The sequence below is a fragment of the Tamandua tetradactyla genome, chromosome 1 (assembly GCF_023851605.1).
Source record: "Tamandua tetradactyla isolate mTamTet1 chromosome 1, mTamTet1.pri, whole genome shotgun sequence".
Classification (NCBI taxonomy): Eukaryota; Metazoa; Chordata; class Mammalia; order Pilosa; family Myrmecophagidae; genus Tamandua; species Tamandua tetradactyla.
This window is the reverse complement of record NC_135327.1, coordinates 61,363,348-61,389,501: the sequence shown is the minus strand read 5'-3', so window position 1 is coordinate 61,389,501 and position 26,154 is coordinate 61,363,348. Positions and strand designations below refer to the sequence as shown.

Below are 26,154 nucleotides of genomic sequence, written 5' to 3'. Positions count from 1 at the left end.
AGCTGCTGTAGATCTGGCCTTTATGTCCTTATGCTTCCCTGTGAGCAGCAGCGGCCCCTGCAGAGCACATGCATACACATGTGGACACTCATACACATGCAGACACTTGCATACACACATGGACTTGCAGGTGGACACAGGAAGACACACATGCAGACACACGTGGACATGCACGCACTCATGCATGCAAACTTACACACGGACACATGCACACATGCACTCGCGCACATAAGTGGAACACACATGCGGACACTTGCACACAGACTCTTGCACACATGCAGACACTTGCTACAGCGGGAGCTGGAGCCCTACTCTGCAATCACAGCACAAATGTTTTTTGTTTCAGTTCCACAATCAAAATAAAAATGCAGAACAGGTGAGTTCTGTGCCACATGGGTCCACAGCTCTGAACACTGAGAGGGACGAAATGGACTAGTTCGGCCCTGCGCCCGCCCAGGGTGAGAGCCTGAGGGACGCCCTTCCTGACCAACCACGGCCCCAGTGGCCTCTTGCCCAGATGACAAGCCACACCCTTGGCTGCACCAGCGGACTCCACAAGGAGTTTGTTGGGGCCCATCTGAGGTCAGTGCTGCTGGCAGAGCTCAGGTCTGCAAGGCCATGAACATGGCTGACCCTGCTGCTGACTTAGCCTTTCAGGGCAAAGAGCTTGGACCCACCAGCACGGCTAGCAATGCTCTATCTTTCTCTAATGGGTCCCACCTTGACTGTTCACTGCACTGACTGAACAGCAGAGAACGTCTGGAAGGTTCACAAGCACTGAGCAGTAGTATCCAGAGCAATTTAAACATAAAGCCAAGGGAAGGACAAGGAAAAAAAAAAGACCACAAAGACCATGGGTGTCTCTGAGTGAAGCTGTGCAGGACAGCCTGCAGCTTCTGGCATCTGTCGCCTCGAGAACTCAAGCCCCTTGGCCAGGGGCAGACCCCGTGCCTGGGCCCACTGCGGGGCTTTGGCACTGGCTGCTCCGGGTATCACAGGAGACACCGGCAGTGGCCTCACTGCTGTTCTCCCTGAAGCAAGCCAAGGGGCTGTGGGCTAAGGCAGCGTTTCAGTGGACTGGCTGTTTGCAATACAACTGCTGGGGCTCAGGTTTGCAGGATACTCCTGCCCCCCTGGGCCACCCTGCCCCCAGAGGCCCAGATGGGTCCCAGGATGCCAGGCAGCCCCAGGCAACAAGAGAGATGCAAGATCATCATCATCATCATCATCATTTATTTATTTAGTTTTTACAAATTCTACAGAGAAGACATTGGGCTCACCCAGCCTGATGACATAGACCTTCTTCCCACGCCACCCTCTTCTAGCTCTCGTTCTGTAACTCGAAAACAAGCCTGGCAAGTGACTCACCTTGACCCATGTGAAAAGGGCCACCAAGCGTCTAGTGGTTAAAAGTTCTCACCAGGCCGGGCTGGGCCAGAGCCCCACCCACAGCTCAGGTCCCACGGCACTGAAAACAGCAGGGATTCTACCCCATGGGGAACTCAGGTCCAAGTTTTGAATGTGGTTTTTGGCCATTCTTGGTCAAAACAACTCACTTGTTGTTTCCAGAAAAATTACAAGAGTTTATTACAGCATGTATCTCGGCGAGTTTTCTGCTGTTTTTCAAGCAGCATGAGACTGCTCCACTGTCTCACCCCTCTCTCGGCTTCCACGACCCGCCTGCTCACAGATTGTCTCCATGACCACAGCTACACCTCCCTCTCACCGAATGCCTTCATGATCATCTTCATGAGCAAAAGCAGCAGAATGGGACACTGAGATGCCCAAGGTCCTGCCCAGAATCGCCACCCTGGAAGTGGCTCTGCCCTCAGCACCACTGGGGTCTCCATGCCAGCACCAGACTGGGCCCAGCACTGCCTTCCTAAGCAACACTCAGGTTTGTCTTCAGGTCACTGTGCCTTCTGGCCACTTCCTGGTCAAGGTGAACCAATCCTGGTCCAGGCCCTGGCTGGGTGGGAAGGGCAGTGGGACTGCATGCAGGAAGACGGGGCTCTGGGACGGGCCTTCCGGGATACGGTCCAGAGAGCAGCGCGCCACATCCCCCCCATGCCCCCTCTCCTGAGACTGATGACGAAGCGACTGCTGTCAAGTGTGCTGTCCTCAGGCCTCTTCCATCTGCAGCACCAGGGCCAGCGAGCATGGGGCATGGCAGTGGCCCCTGGGTAGAGAGCATGGTTTAGAACCCACAGGCCATGTCTCCCAAGCTGACATCTGGCAGCCCCCTAGGCATATGGATGGAGGAGGGGTCTGCAAACTGACTGCTGGCATCTGGTCTCAAAGGGCCCAGGGTCTCCCTGAGCCGGCAAAGGGTCGGGGTGGGGGGTGCAGTGGCCCCTTCTCTAGGAACCTAGATGGCCTCAAAAGAAGGTGAAAGGAAGCATGGAAAAGGGATTCTGGGGAGTAGCCCATCACGAAGTTAGGTCACCCCTGAGGTTTTCTTTTCAGAGACTTAGGAAGAGGCTCACCTGTCAGCAACCCTGAAATCTCGGCCCATCTAAGATGAGTTTGGGCTGGTACTACCATTTGTGGGTCTAAAGGACCCAAAAAGGCTTACAAAAAGGACTTGAAGACTTGCAGGAATGTGGAGTGCAACGCAGAGAAGGGGAGCAGGGGAGATGTAGGAATGTGGCCCTGCCCTCCCAGGCCCCAGCCTAGGGCTGCCCATGGGCCCTCCAGAGGCCAGGAAAAGGGCAGGAATTGCAGGAAGGAGCACAGCACACACCTGGTGAGGAGCCGCCTGCACCTGTGACAAGGAAACCTATGGCGAGAACACTGTACAGAGGGGTAGGTTTCAATATCAAAAGGGCACCTTCCTATACTTTCCACAGCACATTTACCCCTGGGAGAAGCTCAACCACAAGTCGAAGTAAACAACGGAGAACAGATCCTGTGCAAATTGTACCTGACAGGAACACATGAGAAGGGGGCAGTGTGTGGCCCAGGGCTGTCACGACGCTGGATGCTGGGGCTGGGGGCGTTGAGACCGCACAGTCCAGTCCTCTTCCTCTGCGGGGGAGACTCTCAGGCCCTGTCGGTGACGGTTTGGCTGGCCGGGGAAGGCGAGCTGACCCACTGTGCTGGCTGCAGCACGGCAGGGAGCAGGGGCAGGCGCAGGCTCCCTGCCTGGAGACTGAGGCCGTGACACCAGGTGGCCTCTGGCCCAGCGCCGAGTCCATCCAGGGCTCAGGAGGCAGAAGGCTCCAGCCCCCGGTCCGTGCGGGAGGCCACAGGACACCACAACACAGACAGACGCTAAACGGAACCCGTACATGCTACTAGCACAAGTAAAGGAGAAGGAAGACCGCAGCTAAGCTGCTTGAGATACTGCATGCTACCGCACTTCACGGACCAGGGGTGGCGCAGGGCAGGTGCGGGGTGGGGCAGCAGAGGGTCCTCACGGTGGGCAGCTGCCGCTCCTCGTGGCCAGAGTGGCTGCCCCCTCGCTAGAACTACAGTCCGCGATTCTAAGGTTGGAGTGGCCGGTGCCGACACATCCTTCCCGTCGCAGCGCTGGCTGCGTTAGTTAAACCCGTCAGTGTGGTAGCTGGGGTGGGAGTCGGCCGTGAGCTGGGTGGTCTCTGTGGCGGAGGCTGGTTGGATCACGACAGGCGTGTCTGTGGCCTCTGGAAAGCAAGCAGAGGCACACTCATGGTACGGGGTGCCAGGCACACCCGCATGCCCTCCGTGCAGCACACTCACTCGGCAGCTTTCATGGGGCCACACATGTCGTGAATACAGGCTGAGGCAGAGATGCCACTCTGCATGTCTCCACCCCAAGACAGAGTCCTCATCCACCTCAGTCGCTGCCCCTCAGCCCTCTGCCCACTGTGCCCACCCCACCGGCCTGCCCCCAGCCCCCCTCTTGTTGACCCCTCCAGCCTACAGCTACCCCAAGAATGGGTAGGGACAGCTCCCTGTGCCTGCTTTTACCTCCATGTCCACGTTCACACCTCAACAGTCCCAGCTGCACCACAAACACTCCCAGCACAGAGTCAGTGCCCTCCTGTTTGACAAGACAGGTTGTCGCGTTCAGGGCCCGTTCTGGCTCCGCCCACGCACACAGGCCGGGTGGGGTCCTCGGACAGACACTCACCCCTCTCATCTGATTGCAGCTGGGCCTCCAAGTCCTCTGGGGACACGTAGAAGGCGGTTTCCTCGCCCTCCGGGGGCTTGGGCTTGCACTTCCCGCAGCAGCAGTTGAAGCAGCAGCACAGGCAGCAGCAACAGTAGCAGCACGTCAGGAGCCCACAGAACACAAAGAGGGCCTGGTGGGGTGGGGAGCAAGAGAGGCAGAGGCTCGCTTAGCAGGACCCCAGGAGAGGCAGGGGCAAGCCAAGAGCTCCAGACCATCGGGGATGCAAAGATGCCAGCTCAGGATGCCCGGGCAATACTCCTGGTGATGGTGAGCCTGCAGCTTCCTCAGCAGCTGGAGTACTTCAGGCTAGGTATGTTCAGACCAGGGAGAAGGGGCAGGGCCGTAAGGGGGAGAACGAGTGACAGAAAGAGACCAAATGCCCAAAGAGGAGTAACTTGTGAAGATAGTGGGAGGGCTAGCCAACAAGGCAGCCAGGAAAGCTCCCCCCATCCACCATGGACCATGGCACTATTCAAGCTTTATGCTAGATGCTTGGAATAAATAAAGAAATGAAGAAATGTTAATAAAACCAAGTCAAAGTTCCTGATGTGAGGCAGGTGTCAAATAAGTCTTCAGGAAGAACACAAAGTCTACCCACCCGGACAGACTCTTGAAGACGGGTGGGAGCCTGGCCAGCGGGACCACCCTGTACACAGCTTCTCCTGGCCCCCTCTCTGTCTGACCCCTGCAGACCCTGCCTCTCCAGAGGCACAGGTAAGGGAGTCGACGCAGCGGCTCTTTAAGGTGTAGTGCGTGAGGGTTGGGTGTGGGAGCCACCCATCAAGCGCCCACCCAACTCCAGCCCACTCACCTTTGCCCACCAGCTGGAGAGCACAAAGTAGGTATTCACATTCTCCTCCCCGAACTGCTCAGCCACGTAGAGGCCCAGGGAGCCGTACTTGTCGTAGATGTTCCTCTTGGTGGCATCGGTCAGGATGGCATGGGCATTGTTGATCTCCTTGAACTTGTCCGCGGCCTCTGGGTTGTCAGGGTTCTTGTCAGGGTGATACTTCAAGGCAAGTTTCCTACAAACCAGCACCGGTTCTATTTCAACCTTGGTCTCCAGGTCTCATGCCCAGCTACAGACAAAGTGTCTGTCCACCACTTCCCCGTCTTCCATCACCATTTCCCAGCTCCTCATACTTAATTCCACAGACTCTCAGAATGTGAGAGTCAAAAGAAATCACAACAGCCTTATTATTCAAGCCAAGGAGGAAGCTGAAGCCCAACTGGGGTAAACAGCATCCCTGGACATCCGAGGGTTAGGCTGGGCCCAGCAGGACAGTATCCTCTCACAAAGGACAGCCCTGCTGCTGAGCCCAGGGTCCTAGCGGACTAGCTGCCCATGGGCATTGAGGAATGAAGTAAAGACATTTTAATGTTTGTCCAGTAATTATGCAACTCTGGGAACACAAAAAGGGGACTATTTGAAATGTCTGGATTTAAACGAGGTCACCTGAAGCCAGAGTCCCACGGGTCACTGAATAGGGCCTACCTTAGGCCATGGCAGAACGAATGCAACCTGTTATCATTGTTTTAAAACAAGTAACTCCCAAAGCACCACATGCAACCGTGAGGGCACAGGAATCGAACCCAGGTCTCTGGCATGGCAGGCGAGAACTCTGCCTGCTGAGCCATCATGGCCTACCCACAACTGTATTGTCTCTAAACAAGTTTGGACCTGTTTCCTAAAGGAACTGGCAACCCTAATTTAGACAGTATGCAACATCTATAAAGGGCAAAGAAAATATTGAGAACGTGACAATTTTAAGCGTAAAAAGTACACTACAAATACAAATATGCAACAGAATCACTGCCTGTTAAACAGAATGCCAGGAAAAAGGTGTGTGCAATGGGTCTCGGTAACGGAGCGGCATGTGTGTCCTCTTGTGTCTTACCGATAGGACTTTTTAATGTCATCTGAGGTTGCATTCTTGTCCAGCCCGAGAACATGGTACAGTGATTCCCCGGAGGTAGAGAGTGAGCGCTGCCTCTGATCAGCCATGTTAGACTAATCTACAAGAAAAAAGTAAAATAAAACATCAAAACACAGTTCAAAATTCCAGGTGCAGAGTTAATGAACTTCACTCTACAAGACCATTTTTCAAGCAAAAACTAAAGTGGTGCCTGTGGGATTTACAATGTACATGGAGGGCGGGGGCAGGCCCAGATAGGGCAAGGGCCCCCTTTCACAGGAGGTGCTACAAGAGTAGGAATGCCGCAATCCCCAAAATGACTGCATACAGCTCAAGAACCAAAAGAAAAATTAAAACAAGTTCTTCAAAAGATATTTAAACAATACAAAAGAAGGCAGAAGAGAAGGGGGTATAAAACACAGAGGAAACAAACAGAAAAGAAACAATAAATTGGTAGATCTAAATCTAATCATATCAGCAATTAAATTCAGTATTAGTGGAAGAAAAACTCCAATTAAAAAAGGTAGAGACAGAATGGATAAAAATGCAGAAGTTGACAAAGTTAAAGGAAGAATTTCAAGACAATTTCTAAGAAATCTGCCCCCAAATTTCTACAGAGTTATGTAATTTTTAACACTCTTCTCTCATAAATTAACAGAACAGACAAAAAAGCCAGAAAAAGCACTGATGATGTGAACCCTCAACCACTCTAGCCTACCTGGTGGTCACAGAACAGTGAACAAGTTTCAACGCCTTTAAATGCATCTAAATGATACTCTTTTTTCTCTGACCATAACATAATTAAATTAGAAACCTGAGAGTAAGATATCTAGAATAACCTCAACTCGATTTAACAACATACTTCTAAATAAAATAAAAACCAAAGAAAAAAATCACAAGGGAAATAAATATTTTGAATGAAATACAACACACTCAAATTTGTGGCATGTGGCTCAAGTCATACAAGGCGAAATACTTGTATCAGGAAAGATGAGAGGTTTAAAATAAAACCTTATGAAGCAGTGCAAAACCAAAATAAATGGAAGGAAAAATAAAGAACAGAAATGACAAAACAGAAAACAGACCATCAACAAAAAATTTAACAAAGGCAAAAGTTGGGTCTTTGAAAGGAACACTAAAATTGATGAACAGGGGGCAGGCAGGCAACGGTGGCTCAGTGGCAGAGTTCTCGCCTACCATGCCTAGACCCAGGTTCGATTTCCAGTGCCTGCCCATGTAAAAAAAAAACAAAAAACAAAACAAAACAAAAAACCTGATGAACAGCAAGGCCACACTGACTAAGAAACCGAAAGCAAAGAAATCCCCACTGACAGGAGTGACAGAGGGGCTGGCACTACAGCCCCTACGGATGTAAGAAATACAACGAGAGCATTCTGAACTGTATGCCTGCAAATGAAAAAGTCAGATGAAATGGACAAATATGTTCAAAAATACAACATTATCCAAACTAACACTAGATGAGACAGAGAATCTGAATAGCCCTGTACTTATTAAGGAAACTGAATTTGTAATTTTTAAAACTTTCCCACACACAACTTCTCAAGCCCAGATAGTTCTTTTATAAAACATTCTAAGGAAGAAATGACATCAATCTTAGACAAACTCTTTTAAAAACAAAAGGGCACATTTCCCAACTTGTTTATTTTTATTTTTCACATGGGCAGGCACCAGCAATCGAACTCTAGTCTCCATCATGGCAGGTGAGAATTGTGTCAGAGCCACCGTTGCCCCACTCTCCCAACTTGTTTTCTGAGGCCAGCATAACCCTGACACGAAAACACAACAAAGACATAACCAAAAAAAAAAAATACACACAAAGACAAATAAACACATAAAAAACAACCCGTGAATACAGATGTAAATATCCTTAGCAAAATATTAGTGAACTGTATCTAAAATATATACAAAAAGTTATATACAGCATGTCAAGTAGAAATTATTCCAGGATTACAAGGCTGAATAAATATTTCAAAATAAATAAATGCTATTCATTACACAGAATAAAGAAAATAAACCAAATGACCTTCTCAGTAGATTCATTTAAAAACATCTGACAAAATTCAAGACAGAAACATGATTTTAAAAAAAATCTCGGCAAATTAGGACTAGAAAACAAATTCCTTCAATCTGACTTAGAGGGCATCTATGAAAAAACTAAAACTAACATCAAGCTTAGTGCTAAAATACTGAAAGTTTTTCTTAAGACTGGGAAAGGTAACTGTCCTTAACACTTTTATTCAATACTGCTCTACATACAGCAATAAGGAAAACAAAAAATTTTAAAACCATAAAGGCTAGAAAGAAACACATAAAACTTCTCCTATTCGAATGAGCTGAGACTCAGCATCAAGGGATTGAGAAAACCTGCTCGACCAAAAGGGGGAAGAGTGAAATGAGACAAAATGTCAATGGCTAAGAGATTCCAAACAGAGTCGAGAGGTTGTCCTGGAGGTTATTCTTATGCATTAAGTACATATCATCTTGTTATTCAAGATGTAATGGAGAGGCTGGAGGGAACTGCCTGAAAATGTAAAGCTGTGTTCCAGTAGCCATGTTTCCTGAGGATGACTGAATAATGATATAACTTTCACAATGTGACTGTGTGATTGTGAAAACCTTGTGTCTAATGCTCCTTTTATCTACCATATCAACAGACGAGTAGAACATATGGAATAAAAATAAGGAATGGGGGAACAAATGTTAAAATAAATTTAGTTTGAAATGCTAGTGATAAATGAAAGCGAGGGTAAGGGGTATGGTATGTATAATCTTTTTTTTGTTCTGTTATGGTTTTATTTCTTTTTTGGTTGTCTTTTCATTTCTTTTTCTGAATTGATGCAAATGTTCTAAGAAATGATGAATATGCAACTATGTGATGATATCGAGAATTACTGATTATATATGTAGAATGGAATGATATGTTAATATTTTTGTTTGTTCTTAATTTTTTTAAATTAAATAAAAAATTCCCAAATTAAAAAAAAAACAAAACTTCTTCTATTCACAACTGACTTGATGGTTTACACAGAAAATCCTGAGGACTCAATTAAACAACTATTAGAAAAAAAAGTTATTTTGTCATGGTCAAAAAGATAAAAATTTATTATCTGAAAAAAATCAATTGTCTTTAAGAGTAGCAAGCAATTGGAAAATTTTGTTATTTATAGATAAATTTAATTTAAAAGAGCATACCAAACCATAAAATACTTAACAAATAAAATTAAGAAGACATACAAGACCTCTACACTGAAAATTACACAAAATTGCTGGGAGAAATTAAAGAAGACCTAAAAATATGGATATATCAAGTTCATGGATTGGAAGGCTCTGTATCGTTAAGCCATCAATTCTCCCCCAAATTGGTCTATAAAATCCTGACTGTAATCACAGCAGGCTTTTTTTTTTTTTTTAGTACAAACTGACAACTGATTTAAATCCTTTTTTTTTTTTTAAAGAGCTGTCACACAGGCATTTTTATTTTTATTTTACATGGGCAGGCACAGGGAATCAAACCCAGGTCTCCAGCATGGCAGACAAGAACTCTGCCTGCTGAGCCACTGTGCCCTGCCCTGATTTAAATATTAAATGGAAATGTAACAGACCTAGAATAACCAGAATGATGTCTTGAAGAAAATAAAGTTGAAGGACTTATTCCACCTGATTTCAAGACATATTATAAAATTAAAGCAATCAAGGCAGCTTGTTATTGGCAAAAGAACTGACATATACATCAATGGAACAGAATAGACTCTAGATAGAGCCATACATACAATAAGCCACAGAATGGGAAGAAATAACAGCATTACATTTTCTGACACAAAACTCACATCCGGAATACATAGAGAACTCTTATATCCCAATACTCGGAAAAAAAAATTTTTTTAATGGTAAAAGATTTGGACATATATATACATATATATGTGCACACGTATATGCATATATAAAATGGTCAATACATACATGACAAAGACACTTACATCATTAGTCATTTGGAAATGCAAAATAAAACCATACTGAGATACCACTTCACATCCACTAGAATTGTTATAAAAAAAAGAAAAAGAGGGCATACCAAATGTTGGTAAGGAGGTGAAACAACATCAACTCGTTTGTCCAGACTCGTTGGAAATACAAAACGGTACAACCCTGTTGGAAATCAGTTCAGCAGTAAAGAATACACAACATATGAACCAGCAACTCTACTGGTATATATAACATTTACGTACAAGAAATGAAAATGTAGGTCCACACAAAGATTTAAAACACAAATGTTCACAGAAGCATTATTCTTAATAGCCAAAATAAGGAAACAGCCCAAACGTCCATCAATAGGTAAATGGAAAAGCAAAACATGGTATATACAAACAAGGAAACACTGCCCAGCAATAAAAGGAAATAAACTACTGATAAACAACAAGATGAACCTCAAAAAAGCATTCTGGTGAAAGAAGCCAAATAGGAAAGAAGGTTTATGATTCCCTTTATTTGAAACTCAGAAAATGCAAACTAATTTACACTGACAGAAAGCAGATCAGTGGTTGCCTTAGGGCTGAGGGAGAGGGGGAGGCTATGTCAGCAAAAATGGCAGAAGAGTGAATGTCAGAAGCCTGTAACTCTACAAAAACAATGAATAAACTAACAAAATCTGCCAGAATAAACTTTACTGAAACTCTGGAAATTAATCAAAAGTTTACAGCAACCATGCAAACACTTAAGAATAAACAAACAAGCAAATGAAAAGAAAAGAGAAAAGAAAAAAAAAACCCCGACTCCCAGGGTTTAATGAAATCTCTGTTGAAATAGTAGCTGGACATAATGACAAAACCTATAGGCTTTACAATATTAATTCAGAAAAGTCACTAAACATACAACAAGCAGCGAAAACAGACCCTGGAACTTGGCATCAAGGGATTGAGAAAACCTTTTCGACCAAAAGAGGGAGGAGAGAAATTACACAAAATAACATGTCAGTGGCTGAGAGATTTCAAACAGAGTCCAGAGGTTACTCTGGAGGTTAGTTATTCTTACGCATTATATAGATATTCTTTTTAGATGATGGTGTACTGGAGTGGCTGGAAGTACCTGAAACTGTTGAGCTGTGTTCCAGTAGCCATGTTTCTTGAAGATGACTGTATAATGATATAGCATTTACAATGTGACTGTGAGATTGTGAAAGCCTTGTATCTGATGCCCCTTTTATCTAGAGTATGGACAGATGACTACAAAATATGGATAAAAAAAAACAAATAATAGGGGGAACAAAGATTAAAATGAATTGAGCAGTTTGAAATACTAGTGGTCAATGAGATGGAGGGGTAAGGAGTATGGTATGCATGAGTTTTTATTTTTGTCTTTTTTATTTCTTTTGCTAGAGATACAAATGTTCAAAAAAATGATCATGGTGATGAATACACAAACTATGTGATGATATTGTGAGCCACTGACTGTACACTATGTATAGTATGTTTATATGTCAAGAATGTTTGTTAAGGTTTACGATAAAAATATTTTTAAAAAAAGGAAAGAAAGAAAATAACTGCCACTGATATACCCTCATAAAATATTTATAGGGAAAAAATGTTTCTGGCATCATTAGCATCAAATTAGAACTTTCTGTACATTTCTTTTTATGGGAACATTTAAAAATATTAATTTTAACATAAATGGACTAAAAGTAAAAATGAGCATGCAGGTTCTCACTGTAAAGAGATATCAGTATAACTTTTATTTCTAAATTAACATCTTGCTTTTCAAAAAACACAATCCTCTATCAGAAGGAACAGATGATAAAGTTGGAGTATGGGAATTTACATTTGAAGGATTTAGTGTGAACTGGATTCGTATTAATAAAAAACATTAATTAAAAAAAAAAACCTGGGAAAGGGGGGAAATCTGATTTCCAGAGATGTCACATTATGTTTTAAATGTCCAGTTTTCAACAGAAATTTAGAAGGTATGAAAAGAAATAAGTATGACCCAAGCATAGGCAAAAAGAGGAATGAAGAGTGGTTCAATATATAAAAATCAATCAACATAATAAAAAAAAGAGATCCTCTCAACCAATGCACAAGAAGCATCTGAAAAGAACTGAACACCCTTTCATGATAAAAACACTCAGCAAATGAGGCTTACAAGGGATCTTCCTCAACCTGATAATGAGTATCAACGAAAAACCCACAACTGACATCCTACTTGATGGCAGAAGACTGAAAGCTTCCTCTAATTTCAGATACCATGCAAGGTTGTCTGCTTGCATCACTTCTGGTCAACACTGTAGTGGAAAGTCTAGCTAGTGCAATTAGGCAAGGAAAAGAAATAAAAGGTATTCGAAATGTAAAGCAAGAAACAAACTATCTGTATAGTCAGTTGACATAATCTCATACATAGAAAACCCAAAAGAATCCATAAGAAATCTATCAGAGTGTGGGTCATGGTGGCTCAGGAGGCAGAATTCTTGCCTGCCATGCTGGAGACCCAGGTTTAATTCCCAATGCCTGCCCATGCAAAAAAAAAAAAAAAAAAAAATTAGAGCTAAGAAAGTCACCAAAGTTGCAAGACATAAGATAAACATAAAAATGAGCTGTATTTCTTCTATGTACTAGCAACTAACACTCCAAAAATGAAATTAAAAAAAAAATCAACTCAGCATTAAAAAAGAATACTAATGAATAAATTTAACCAAGGAGTTTTAAGATTTGAAGAGTAAAAATGCAAAATACTGTTGAAAGTAATTAAATTCAGAAATGGATAAGTTGATGCTAAAATTCACATGGAAATTGAGGGAACACAAAATAATCAAAGGAATCTTGAGAAAGAAGAGGGAAGCTGGATGTGGTAGTTAGGTTCAGGTGTCAACTTGGCCTAGTTCTGTCACTGTGGACATGAGCCAACGGCGTGTAAACCTCATCTGTTGCTCATTACATCTGCAGTCTGAGGCATGCCTGCTGCAATGAATGATGTTTGATTTAATTGGCTGGCGCTTAAATGAGAGACTCAACGTAGCACAGCCCAAGCAGCTCAGTATATCTCATCTTAGCACTTACAGCTCAGCCGAGGCCTTTGGAGATGCAGAAAGAAATCACCCCAGGGAAAGTTGTTGGAACCCAGAGGCATGGAGAGGAGGCCAGCAGAGATCACTCTGTGCCTTTCCACGTAAGAAAGAACCTCAGTTGAAAGTTAGCTCCTTTTCTCTGAAGTACTAATGAAATAAATCCCCTTTTATTAGAAGCCAATCCATCTCTGGTGTGTTACATTCCGGCAGCTAGCAAACTAGAACACTGGATGACTCACATTTCCCAATTTCAAAATTTACTACAAAGCTACAATCACCAAAACAATGCAGCCCTGGCATTAAGATAGACACACAGACCAATGCAGAGAATTGAGAGCCCAGAAATAAATCCACAGATCTAAAGTCAATTAGTTTTTGAAAACGGTACCAAGACTTATTTAGGTGTGAGAAAGAATAATTTCTTCAACAATGAAACATTAGAAAATGACTTGACCTTTACCTACTACATGAGCCACACATTCACACAAAACCTATGCTGACACAAAGACATGTGCACAAATGCTCATAATAGCTTCATTTGTAACAGTCGCCAAATGGAATTAGCCCAGACGTCCTTCAACAAACGAATGGGAAACCCAACCGTAGTATATAAAAACCAAAGAATATTGCTCAGCCATAAAAAGGAATGAATTATGATACTTGGCAAAAACTTGAACAAATCTCCACAGAATTATGCAGAGGAAAAAAGCCAATCCCACAAGGTTACATAATTTCACAATTCTATCACATAAGAGTTTTGAAATGATAAATTTTCAGAAATGGAAGACAGATTTAGTGGATGCCAGAGGACAGGAGGGGGAGGGGGGCTATACAAGGGCAACATAAGGACTGTGTTAGGGTTCTCTACAGATACAGAACCAATGGGAGAGATCTGTAAATATGAGATGAATAAAGGTGTCTCACACAACTGTGGAAATGCAAGACTCCAAAATCCGCAGGGCAAGCTGTGAAGCTGGCGGCTCCGATGAAGGGTCTGGAAGAACTCCACAAGCGAGGCTCGCTGGCTGAAGAAGCAATGAAAGAGTCTCTCTTCTTCCTTAAAATTATTCAATAGATTGGATTATCTCATTGTGGGAGGCACACCTTAAGACACACCTTAGTTGATCACAGATGTAATCAGCCACAGATGCAATCAACCGACTGACGATTTAATAATCCAGCCCTTCAGTTTATCAATCAGCCACAAATACCCGTGCAACAATGGTCAGGCCAGTGCTTGCCTGACAAGATAATCGGACATCACACTTGACCAAGTTGGTAGCAAAACCCAACCATCACAGGGACCATGCTGGTGTTGGAACTGCTCAGGATTTTGACAATAATGCTAGATGCACAAACACACTCAGGTGATAAAATCATACAAAACTTAATATAAACACACACACATACACAAAATGAGACACATAAAGGAATACATATAAAACTGAGGAAATCAGAATAATATTGTTGGATTGCACCAATATCAACATACTGATTAAACTATAGCTTTTATAAAATATTACCACCAGGGGAAAGTGAGCAAAGCATTTCGCTTTGGTCTCACAATAATACAAGTTGTATTATTTTCCACAACTGTATGTGAATCTTCTGTGATCTCAATAAAAATTTCAATGAACTTCAGTGAACATTATGGGGCCAATTCAAAGGTGCACAGAAAGTTTAGAGCATCAAAGTGAGTTTCAACCAGAGAAAACATAGCACATTGTTTACCAACATCAAAGGCAAGATCTAAACAACTAAGAATAACAAAATGTTAGAGGCAGAAGATACTTTAGATATGCCCAAGCCCATTCTCTCAACTCATGGAAGATGAGACAGAGGCCCAGAGGTGCAAAGTAATTTATCACAAGTTACACTAACAATTAGCAACAGGATCAAGACCAGAAGTCACAGTCTGATATTTTTTTTTAACTTTTTTTATTAATTAAAAAAAATTAACAAACAAAACATTAAGATATCATTCCATTCTACATATACAATCAGTAATTCTTAATATCATCACATAGTTGCATATTCATCATTTCTTAGAACATTTGCATCAATTTAGAAAAAGAAATAAAAAGGCAACAGAAAAAGATATAAAACAATAACAGAGAAAAAAAAGATTATACATACCATACCCCTTACCCCTCGCTTTCTTTACCACTACCATTTCAAACTAAATTTATTTTAACATTTGTTCCCCCTATTATTTATTTTTATTCCATATGTTCTACTCTTCTGTTGATATAGTAGCTAAAAGGAGCATCAGACACAAGGTTTTCACATTCACAGAGTCTCACTGTGAAAGCTATATCATTGTTCAATCATCATCAAGAAACATGGCTACTGGACATAGCTCGACATTTTCAGGCAGTTCCCTCCAGCCTCTCCGCTACCTCTTGAACAACAAGGTGATATCTACTTAATGCATAAGAATAACCTCCAGGATAACCTCTCAACTCTGTTTGGAATCTCTCAGCCATTGACACTTTTTCTTTTTTTATTAATTAAAAAAAATTAACTAACACAAGATTTAGAAATCATTCCATTCTACATATGCAATCAGTAATTCTTAATATCATCACATAGGTGTATGGTCATCATTTCTCAGTACATATGCATCGATTTAGAGAAAGAAATAGCAAGACAACAGAAAAAGAAATAAAATGATAACACAGAGAGAAAACAAAAATAAAAATAAAAAGTACAAAAATATATAAGAAAACAAACAAACAAAAAAAACCTATAGCTCAGATTCAGCCATTGACACTTAAATCTCATTTCACAATTCCCCCTTTGGTCCAGAAGGTTATCTCAATCCCGTGATGTTAATTTTCAGCTCATTCTAGGGTTTTTCTCAGTCCCTTGATGCTGAGTCTCAGCTCATTCCAGGATCTCTGTCCCACGTTGCCAAGAAGGTCTACACCCTTGGGAGTCATGTCCCACGCAGAGAGAGGGAGGGTGGTAAGACTGCTCGTCATGTTGGCTGGAGGGAGAGGCCACATCTGAGCAACAGAAGAGGCTCTCTTGGGGGTGACACTTAGGTCTAAATTTTAAGTAGACTTGACCTAACCTTTGTGGGGTTAAGTTTCATATGAACAAACCCCAAGACTGGGGGCTCAGCCTATAGCTTTAGTTGTCCACACTGCTTGTGAGAATATCAAGAATTCTACTTGGGGAAGTTGAATTTCTCCCCACTCTCACCATTCCCCGGAGGGGGCTTGCAAATACTTTTCCAGTCACTGATCAAATCACTCTGGGATTCATTGGGGCATCACTCTGGACAAATCAACAAAATCTCATGTCCTACCTGAGATTCCAAGTACTTATGACATTCAATCAAACTATCTACACGAGTTATATTAGGAAATGCTCTAGTCAAAATATAAATTTTGTAACAAACATTTTTTGCTTCAGTCTCACACATAAGGTGACATTTTAAAGTATTAATTATCATCTATTTTCAGCACCCTGCAATAATGACATTCCTTTGTTCTTCCACATGCAAAAACATTTTTAAAATTTGCACATTGTACATTTCACTATCATTATACACTCTAGGCATTCCTAGATCATACCATCTTGATCTTTACCATCTATCTTTTTTTCTGATTTCATTTATGTCCCCAACCCTCCTCCCTCTATCATTCTCACATGCACCTTCATTCAGTGTTTTAACATAATTACATTACAGTTAGGTAGTATTGTGCTGTCCATTTCTGAGTTTTTATATTCAGTCCTGTTGCACAATCTGTATCCCTTCAGCTCCAATTACCCAATATCTTACCCTATTTCTATCTCCTGATGGTCTCTGTTACCAAGGAAATATTCCAAGTTTATTCACTAATGTCAGTTCATATCAGTGAGACTATACAGTATTTGTCCTTTTGTTTCTGGCTAATCACACTCAGCATAATGTCCTTACAGTCCATTCATGTTGTTACATACTTCATAACTTTATTCTGTCTTACAGCTGCATAATATTCCATCTTATATAAATGTCACAGTTTGTTTAGTCAACTCTCTGTTGATGGACATTTGGCTGTTTCCATCTCTGGGCAATTGTTAATAATGCTGCTATAAACATTGGTGTGTAAATGTCCATTTGTGTCCTTGGCCTCGTGTCCTTTGAGTAGAGACAGCATAGAGATGGGTCCTGTTCTTTAATCCATTCTGCCAGACTATGTCTTTTGATTGGAGAGTTTAATCCATTAACATTCAGTGTTACTACTGCATGGGTAGTACTTTCTTCTACTATTTTGCCTTCTGGATTTTATATGTCATATCTAATTTTCCTTCTTTTTACCTTTACTCATAGTCTTCCTTTCTACACTCTTCTCCACACCTCTCGCTTCTGTCTTCATATCTGTCTCTAGTGTTCCCTTTAGTATTTCTTGCAGAGCTGGTCTCTTGGTCACAAATTCTCTCAGTGATTTTTTGTCTGAAAATGTTTTAATTTCTCCCTCATTTTTGAAGGACAATTTTGCTGGATATAGAATTCTTGGTTGGTAGTTTTTCTCTTTTAATAATTTAAATATATTATCCCATTGTCTCCTCGCCACCATGGTTTCTGCTGAGAGATCTGCGCATAGTCTTATCAGGCTTCCCTTGTATGTGATGGATTGCTTTTCTCTTGCTGCTTTCAAGATCCTCTCTTTCTCTTTGACCTCTGACATTCTGATTATTAAATGTCTTGGAGTATGTCTATTCGGATCTATTCTCTTTGGGGTACGCTGTATTTCTTGGATCTGTAATTTTAAGTCTTTCATAAGAGTTGGGAAATTTTCAGTGATAATTTCCTCCATTAGTTTTTCTCCTCCTTTTCCCTTCTCTTCTAAGACACCCGCAACACGTATATTCATGTGCTTCATATTGTCTTTCAATTCCCTGAGTCCCTGCTCATATTTTTCCATTTCTTTTCCTATAGTTTCTGTTTCTTGTCGGATTTCAGATGTTCCGTCCTCCAGTTTAGAAATCCTATGTTCTGTATCTCGAAATCTACCATTGTAGGTTTCCATTGTTTTTTTCATCTCTTCTACTGTGTTTTTCATTCCCATAAGTTCTGTGATTTGTTTTTTCAGACTTTCAGCTTCTTCTTTTTGTTCTTTCCTTGCCTTCTTTATATCCTCCCTCAATTCATTGATTTGGTTTTTGATGAGGTTTTCCATGTCTGTTCGTACATTCTGAATTAAATGTTTCAGCGCCTGTATGTCATTTGAATTGTTGGTTTGTTCCTTGGACTGGGCCATATCTTTAATTTTCCTAGTGTGATTCGTTATTTTTTGCTGGAGTCTAGGCATTTAATTACCTTAATTAGTTTATTCTGGAGATTGCTTTCACTTCTTTTATCTAGGGTTTTCTTGCTGGATGAATTTGTTGTCTATCTGTTCTTTGACATTCTGTTCAGCTTTATCTGGACCTCTAACTTAAGTTTTGTTTAACAGAGGAGAATTTTTCAGTTCTTGTTTTCTTGTTTCTTGCCCTGCTTGTGTGGTGCCTTTCCCCCACACACACTTAGGAGGGTCTACTTAAATATTATACACCCCAACCAGATTTTCCCAGACCAAACTGGCCTCTATCAGGAGCAAAGAGTCACCTGTGTCAGTTTTCCCTGAGGGTGAGACCCAGCAGGTGAAAGACTTTCCTGTGAAGTCTCTGCACTCTGTTTTTCTTATCCTGCCCTGTGTGTGGCGCTTGTCTGACTGCAGGTCCCACCAGCATAGGATGATGTGGTGCCTTTAACTTTGGCAGACTCTCCCTGCTGGGGGTGTAGTGGAGACAGAGGAGAGGTTGTAGGCTGGTTTTAATGGCTTCAAATTACCAAGCCCTGGGGTCTGAATTCCTTGATGGAGGGATTCCACCTGAGTTAGGCTTCACCCCTCCTCTGGGGAAGGCACAGGCTCCAGACAAGCCCCCAAAAGAGCTCACTTCTGCCTATGCCTGGGGTAGTTGCAGCCTGAAAAGGCCTGCCGCTGTATCCAGAGGCAGTTTAGCCCTTGTAGATACACAGCCACAAAAATGTCTGTTTCCTTCTTTTTTCCCCCCTTTTTCTGTCAGTCCTGTCCCCTTGGTGCCGGGGCAAAAATGAGCAACCTCCGCTTTGATCAGGTTCACCTAAGCTGGGGGCCTATTTTTAGTAGTCAGAATTTGTTAATTAGTTCCACAATTGGCGTTTGATTGTGCCCAGTCCCTGCTGCTGGTAAAGTCCTTTCCTTTCCCCTCTGGGAAGCGGTCTGTGGGGGAGGGGCGCTAGCCGCCACAGCAGCTTGGGAACTCACGGTTCTGGGGGGTGCTCGCAGCCAGTCCAGCTGGTCCAGACTGGTGTACGCTGTGTGTCTGGTCACTGATGTGGCCCCAGGAGCTGTTCTGTACTGTTTCTGGTTATTTAGTAGTTGTTCTGGAGGACGAACTAAACGTGCACGTTGTTAAGCCGCCATCTTCCACAGTCTGTTTTTAAATTAAGGGAGCTAGTGCACCAAGATGTCCGCTGAACTCCCACTGAAATAAGACAACGGCTAAATGCATAGAACTTAGTGTGCAATAAATAAGCAACAGAAAAACGCACTCTGTCTAAAGTTGTAAATAGTGAGATTATCTTTTCTATAGTTTAAATATAGTGAAAAGACACATAAGCAGCCTGTCAAGGAAATACTTTTGGTGAAATCCCCTAGAGTATCCCTAAAAAGAGGCTTCTGATCTTTCCAAGACAGCAGTGGATGGGGAGCCAAGCTCACAAAACAAGGAGGCTGGACATGACTTCTAGCTTGTTTCCAAGCCTAATGCCCTGGGTGACTCAGTCTGACTTAAAGTAAGTGTGTGCCTTACTAATATAAACTAACTATAATGAGCAAACGTTGAGAACTGAACTCAAGAGCATGGGTTAAAAGGGGATAGAGGACAGAGTTTAGAATCAAGAAAGATGGCTGAATGAATATGCAAACCATCTAAGCTCTCTATTAAAGGAGAAATGAGGCTTTCCCAGATCTCCCAACCAATGGGAGATTGCTCTGGCTTCCCTGCAGTGTGATTGTACTTCTGCTCAGTGTATACCACTCACATTTAGTGGTGGTGGTGAAGTGTCTGCCTCAGTCCCTTAGAAATGCTTACTCTATTATTCATAATAAGGAGTTTGGGAGTTGTACATAAGCAAGGCACATGGACAAAAGCCTTGAGCTGTCCTTGTTCTGGCAGCAGAGAGGCACTTTTTGGTAGTATGAGTATGGAACTTCAAACACAGTATCCCAGACTTCTTTTCAGATGAGGAATCTGAGGTCTGAAGAGGTGGAATATTTGTGTGATCACACAGCACCTAGAGACAGATGAGTATGAGAGCCTAATTCTCCAGCCTTTAATTCCAGGGTATCCTTGCCTGCTTTGCCAACCTGCTGGGTCCCAGGCTGGTAACAAGAGGATAAGCCAGTTGGGAATGGGGACCGGGCACAGGAAGGGCTGCCTCTGTCTTGATGTGGTACTGCTGGATTTGGCACTTTCTCACCGAAAAAAAAAAAGGGGGGGATAGAATGTGGGAAGGGGTTGGGCAATCAAAGATTAAGGAGTACAGAATGTTCAATAAGGCTTATTGTAAAGGTTCCTAGATTATAAACTCTTAAAGCAGTCACAGCTATTCCTGAGTTTTAAGTGTTATTTCTAAGTTCTGAGATGTTGAGTTCTTTGTGTATAACCTGGTAGTTCTCTGGAACTTTGGGAATCTGTGTGACACCTGGGACTCAGAGCAAGCACTGCACAGCTCTGAAAGTTAGCATTGCTCCAAACAGCAACCGTTGAAGAAGCTGAAAAAGAGACCTTATTGCAATTAAAGACATGAATGAAATGTACCTGGTTAGGACTAAGGTACATCAGAATACAGGGTAATGGATGATATTGATTGTAGTTTAAAACTTCAACTTTTATGTGAGACCAAAGGAAGAGATGTTTGTTAGGTACAAAATTTATATTTTCACTTCCAGGCCAAGATGGCGGTTTAACAATGTGCGCATTTTAGTTCGTCCTCCAGAACAATTACTAAATAACCAGATACAGTACAAAACAGCTCCTGGGGCCATATCAGTGACTGGACACACAGCGTACCCCAATCCGGACCAGCTGGACCGGCTGCGAGCCCCCCCAGAACCATGAATTCCCCAAGCCATGGAGGCTGGCGCCCCTCCCTCACAGGCTGCTTCCCAGAGGGGAAAGGAAAGAGACTTTACCAGCAGCAGGGGCTGAGCCCAACCAAATGCCAACTGTGGAATTAATTAACAAATTCTGACTACTAAAAATAGGCCCCTAGCTCAGGTGAACCTAGTCAAAGTGGAGGTTGCTCATTTTTGCCCCGGCCCCAAGGGGGCAGGGCTGATGGAAAAAGGAAAAAAAAAAAAAAAAAAGAAGGAAACACAGGTTTTTGTGGCTGTGTTTCTACAAAGGCTTGACTGGTTTTGGATACAGCAGCAGGGCTACTCAGGCTGCAACTGCCCCAGGCATAGGTAGAAACAAACTCCTCTGAGGGCTTGTCTGGAGCCTTGCCTTCCCCAGGGGTGGGCTGAAGCCCAACTCAGGTGGAAACCCTCTCTCAAGGAATTCAGACATCAGGGCTTGGTAATTCAAAGCCATTAAAACCAGCCTACAACCTCTCCTTGGTCTCCATCACGCCCCCAGCAAAAGTTAAAGGTACCGCATCATCTTATGCTGGTGGGACCTGCAGGCAGAAAAGCACCACATACTGGGCAGGATAGGAAAAACAGAGTCCAGGCACTTCACAGGATAGTCTTTCAATCTGCTGGGTCTCACCCTCAGGGAAAACTGACGCAGGTGACTCTTTCCTCCTGCTAGGAGGTCATTTTGGTCTGGGAAAATCCGGCTGGGGTCTATAGTATCTAAGTAGATCCTCCTAAGTGTGGGGGGAAAAGGCACCATACAAGTAGGGCAAGAAAAAAGAAAACAAGAACTGAAACATTCTCCTCTGTTAAACAAAACTTAAGCTAGAGGTCCAGATAAAGCTGAACAGAATGTCAAAGAACAGATAGACAACAAATTCATCCAGCAAGAAAACCCTAGATAAAAGAAGTGAAAGCAATCTCCAGAATAAACTAATTAAGGTAATTAAATGCCTAGATGCCAGCAAAAAATAACAACTCACACTAGGAAAATTGAAGATATGGCCCAGTCAGAGGAACAAACCAACAATTCAAATGACATACAGGAGCTGAAACATTTAATTCAGAATATACGAACAGACATGGAAAACCTCATCAAAAACCAAATCAATGAATTGAGGGAGGATATAAAGAAGGCAAGGAATGAACAAAAAGAAGAAACTGAAAGTTTGAAAAAAATCACAGAAGTTATGGGAATGAAAGGCACGGTAGAAGAGATGAAAAAAACAATGGAAACCTACAATGGTGGATTTCAAGAGAAAGAACACAGGATTTCTGAACTGGAGGATGGAACATCTGAAATCTGGCAAGAAAAAGAAAATACAGGGGAAAAAATGGAAAAACATGAGCAGGGATTCAAGGAACTGAAAGACAACATGAAGCGCACAAATATACGTGTTGTGGGTGTCCCGGAAGGAGAAGAGAAGGGAAAAGGAGGAGAAAAACTAATGGAGGAAATTATCACTGAAAATTTCCCAACTCTTATGAAAGACTTAAAATTACGGATCCAAGAAGTACAGCGTACCCCAAAGAGAATAGATCCAAATAGACATACTCCAAGACATTTAATAATCAGAATGTCAGAGGTCAAAGAGAAAGAGAGGATCTTGAAAGCAGCAAGAGAAAAGCAATCTATCACATACAAGGGGAGCCCGGTAAGACTATGAGTAGATTTCTCAGCAGAAACCAGGGAGGTGAGAAGACAGTGGGATGATATATTTAAATCATTCAAAGAGAAAACCTGTCAACCAAGAATTCTATATCCAGCAAAACTGTCCTTCAGAAATGAGGGAGAAAATTAAAACATTTTCAGACAAAAAATCACTGAGAGAATTTGTGACCAAGAGACCAGGTCTGCAAGAAATACTACAGGGAGCACTAGAGACAGATACGAAAATACAGAAAAGAGAGGTGTGGAGAAGAGTGTAGAAAGGAAGACTATGAGTAAAGGTAAACAAGAAGGAAAATTAGATATGACAGATAAAATCCAAAAGGCAAAATGGTAGAAGAAAGTACTACCCGTGCAGTAATAACACTAAATGTTAACGGATTGAACTCCCCAATCAAAAGACATAGACCGGCAGAATGGATTTAAAAACAAGACCCATCTATATGCTGTCTCTACTCAAAAGACATGAGAGCAAGGACACAAACGGACACTTGCACACCAATGTTTATAGCAGCATTATTTACCAAGAGATGGACACAGCCAAAATGTCCATCAACGGGACGAGTGGCTAAACAAACTGGCATATACATATGATGGAATATTATGCAGCTGTAAGACAGAATAAAGTTATGAAGCATGTAACAACATGGATGGACCTTAAGGACATTATGCTGAGTGTGATCAGACAAAAACAGAAGGAAAAATACTGTATGGTCTCGCTGATATGAACTGACATTAGTGAATAAACTTGGAATATTTCCTTGGTAACAGAGACCATCAGGACACAGAAATAGGGTAAGATATTGGGTACTGGAGCTGAAGGGATACAGATTGTGCAACAGGACTGAATATAAAAACTCAGCAATGGACAGCACAACACCACCTAACTGTAATACAATTATGTTAAAACATTGAATGAAGCTGCATGTGAGAATGATAGTGGGAGGAGGGCTGGGGGCATAAATGAAATCAGAAAGAAAGACAGACGTGAAAGATTGAGATGGTATAATCTAGGAATGCCTAGAGTGAATAATGATAATGACTAAATATTCAAATTTTAAAATGTTTTTGCATGAGGAAAAAAAATTGCATTTTCTGTAGCACATTATCTAATTTAACATGTATAATCAGCATAATTACATAGAACCTAGAATAGAAAATGATATTTTTATTCTGTATAGGTTAATGTACAACCCTGATATATCCACAGTATTTGGGGCAAAAAAAAAAAAAAAGAAAAAGTATTTGCAAATACCCCTTGAGGGACTGGAGGAAAATGTGGAAATATTCAACTTTCTCACCTGGGCAATTCCTGACATTCTAGCAAGCATTAGGGACTACCAATTAATAAGCCAAGCCCTTGATCTTGGGGCCTGCCCTTATGAAACTTATTCCTGCAAAGGAGAACCTAAGCTTACTTATAATTATGCTTAGGAGTCACCCCCAGAGAACCTCTTTTGTTGTTCAGATGTGATCTCTCTCTATAAGACAACTATGCAAATAAACTCACTACCCTCCCCCCTACAGTGGACATGACTCCCAGGGATGAGCCTGTGCAAATGAGAATGACTTCTTGACCAAAAAGGGGAAAAGAACTGAAACAAAGCAAAGTTTGAGTGACTAAGATATTTCAAATAGAGTTGAGTGTGTCATTCTGGAAATTATTCTTATGTACTATATAGATATTATTTTTTAGTTTCTAGTGTTTTAGAACAGTTAGAAGGAAATATCTGAAACTGCTGAACTTTAATCCAATAGACTGGATTCTTGATGACTGTATAACTACACAGTTTTTTTTTTTTTTAATTTTTTTATTAATCAAAAAAAAGAAAAGAAATTAACACAACATTTAGAAATCATTCCATTCTACAAATGCACTCAGTAATTCTTAGTATCATCACATAGATGTATGATCATCATTTCTTAGTACATTTGCATCGATTTAGGAAAAGAACTAGCAAAACAGCAGAAAAAAATTTGGAATGTTAATATAGAGAAGAGAATTAAAATAATAATACTAATAATATATATATATATATAAAAAGGAAAAAGAAAAAAACAAAAACAAAAGATACAAACACACAAACAAACAAACAAAAAACCATATTTCAGGTGCAGCTTCATTCAGTGTTCCAACATAGTTACATTACACTTAGGTATTATTGTGCTGTCCATTTTTGAGTTTTTGTATCTAGTCCTGTTGCACAGTCTATATCCCTTCAGCTCCAATTACCCATTATCTTACCCTGTTTCTAACTCCTGCTGTCTCTGTTACCAATGATATATTCCAAGCTGATTCTCAAATGTCGGTTCACATCAGTGGGACCTTACAGTATTTGTCTTTTAGTTTTGGGCTAGACTCACTCAGCATAATGTTCTCTAGGTCCATCCATGTTATTACATGCTTCATAAGTTTAGTCTGTCTTAAAGCTGCATAATATTCCATCGTAGGTACACGCCACAGTTTGTTTAGCCACTCGTCTGTTGATGAACATTTTGGCTGTTTCCATCTCTTTGCCATTGTAGATAATGCTGCTATAAACACTGGTGTGCAAATGTCCGTCTGTGTCTTTGCCCTTAAGTCCCTTGAGTAGATACCTAGCAGTGGTATTGCTGGGTCGTAATCCATTCTGCCATTCTATGTCTTTTGATTGGGAAATTCAGTTCATTAACTTTTAGTATTATTACTGTTTGGATAATATTTTCCTCTACCATTTTGGCTTCTGTATTATATATATCATATCTGATTTTCCTTCTTTCTACACTTTACTCCATACCTCTCTCTTCTGTCTTTTTGTATCTGACTCTAGTGCTCCCTTTAGTATTTCTTGCAGAGCTGGTCTCTTGGTCACAAATTCTCTCAGTGACTTTTTGTCTATAAATGTTTTAATTTCTCCTTCATTTTTGAAGGACAATTTTGCTGGATATAGGAGTCTTGGTTGGCAGTTTTTCTCTTTTAGTAATTTAAATATACCATCCCACTGTCTTCTAGCTTCCATGGTTTCTGCTGAGAAATCTACACATAGTCTTATTGGGTTTCCCATGTATGTGACAGATTGTTTTTCTCTTGCTGCTTTCAAGATCCTCTCTTTCTCTTTGACCTCTGACATTCTAACTAGTAAGTGTCTTGGAGAACGCCTACTTGGGTCTATTCTCTTTGGGGTGCGCTGCACTTCTTGGATCTG

The 26,154-nt window shown here is 41.8% G+C and overlaps 1 protein-coding gene across 6 annotated transcripts in view; it reads right to left on the bottom strand.

Moving 5' to 3' along the window:
* Positions 1-1,219: 1,219 nt before the first annotated feature.
* DNAJC5 (DnaJ heat shock protein family (Hsp40) member C5) overlaps positions 1,220-26,154 on the bottom strand; it is a 67,253-nt gene continuing 42,318 nt past the window's right edge. The window contains exons 2-7 of one of the 6 annotated variants that reach the window (XR_013158243.1): positions 14,069-14,201; positions 6,055-6,172; positions 4,968-5,181; positions 4,115-4,286; positions 3,952-4,024; positions 1,220-3,644 (exon numbers count right to left, since the gene is read on the bottom strand). Coding sequence is in view for 5 of the 6 variants with exons in the window: in XM_077117568.1 (XP_076973683.1) it covers positions 3,541-3,644; positions 4,115-4,286; positions 4,968-5,181; positions 6,055-6,161 (597 nt within the window). In the remaining variant the exon portion in view is untranslated. Of the gene's footprint in view, positions 3,645-3,951; positions 4,025-4,114; positions 4,287-4,967; positions 5,182-6,054; positions 6,173-10,165; positions 10,240-14,068; positions 14,202-26,154 lie in introns of all 6 variants that reach the window. The other 5 variants (XM_077117568.1, XM_077117562.1, XM_077117570.1 and 2 more) reach the window with 5 other exon arrangements.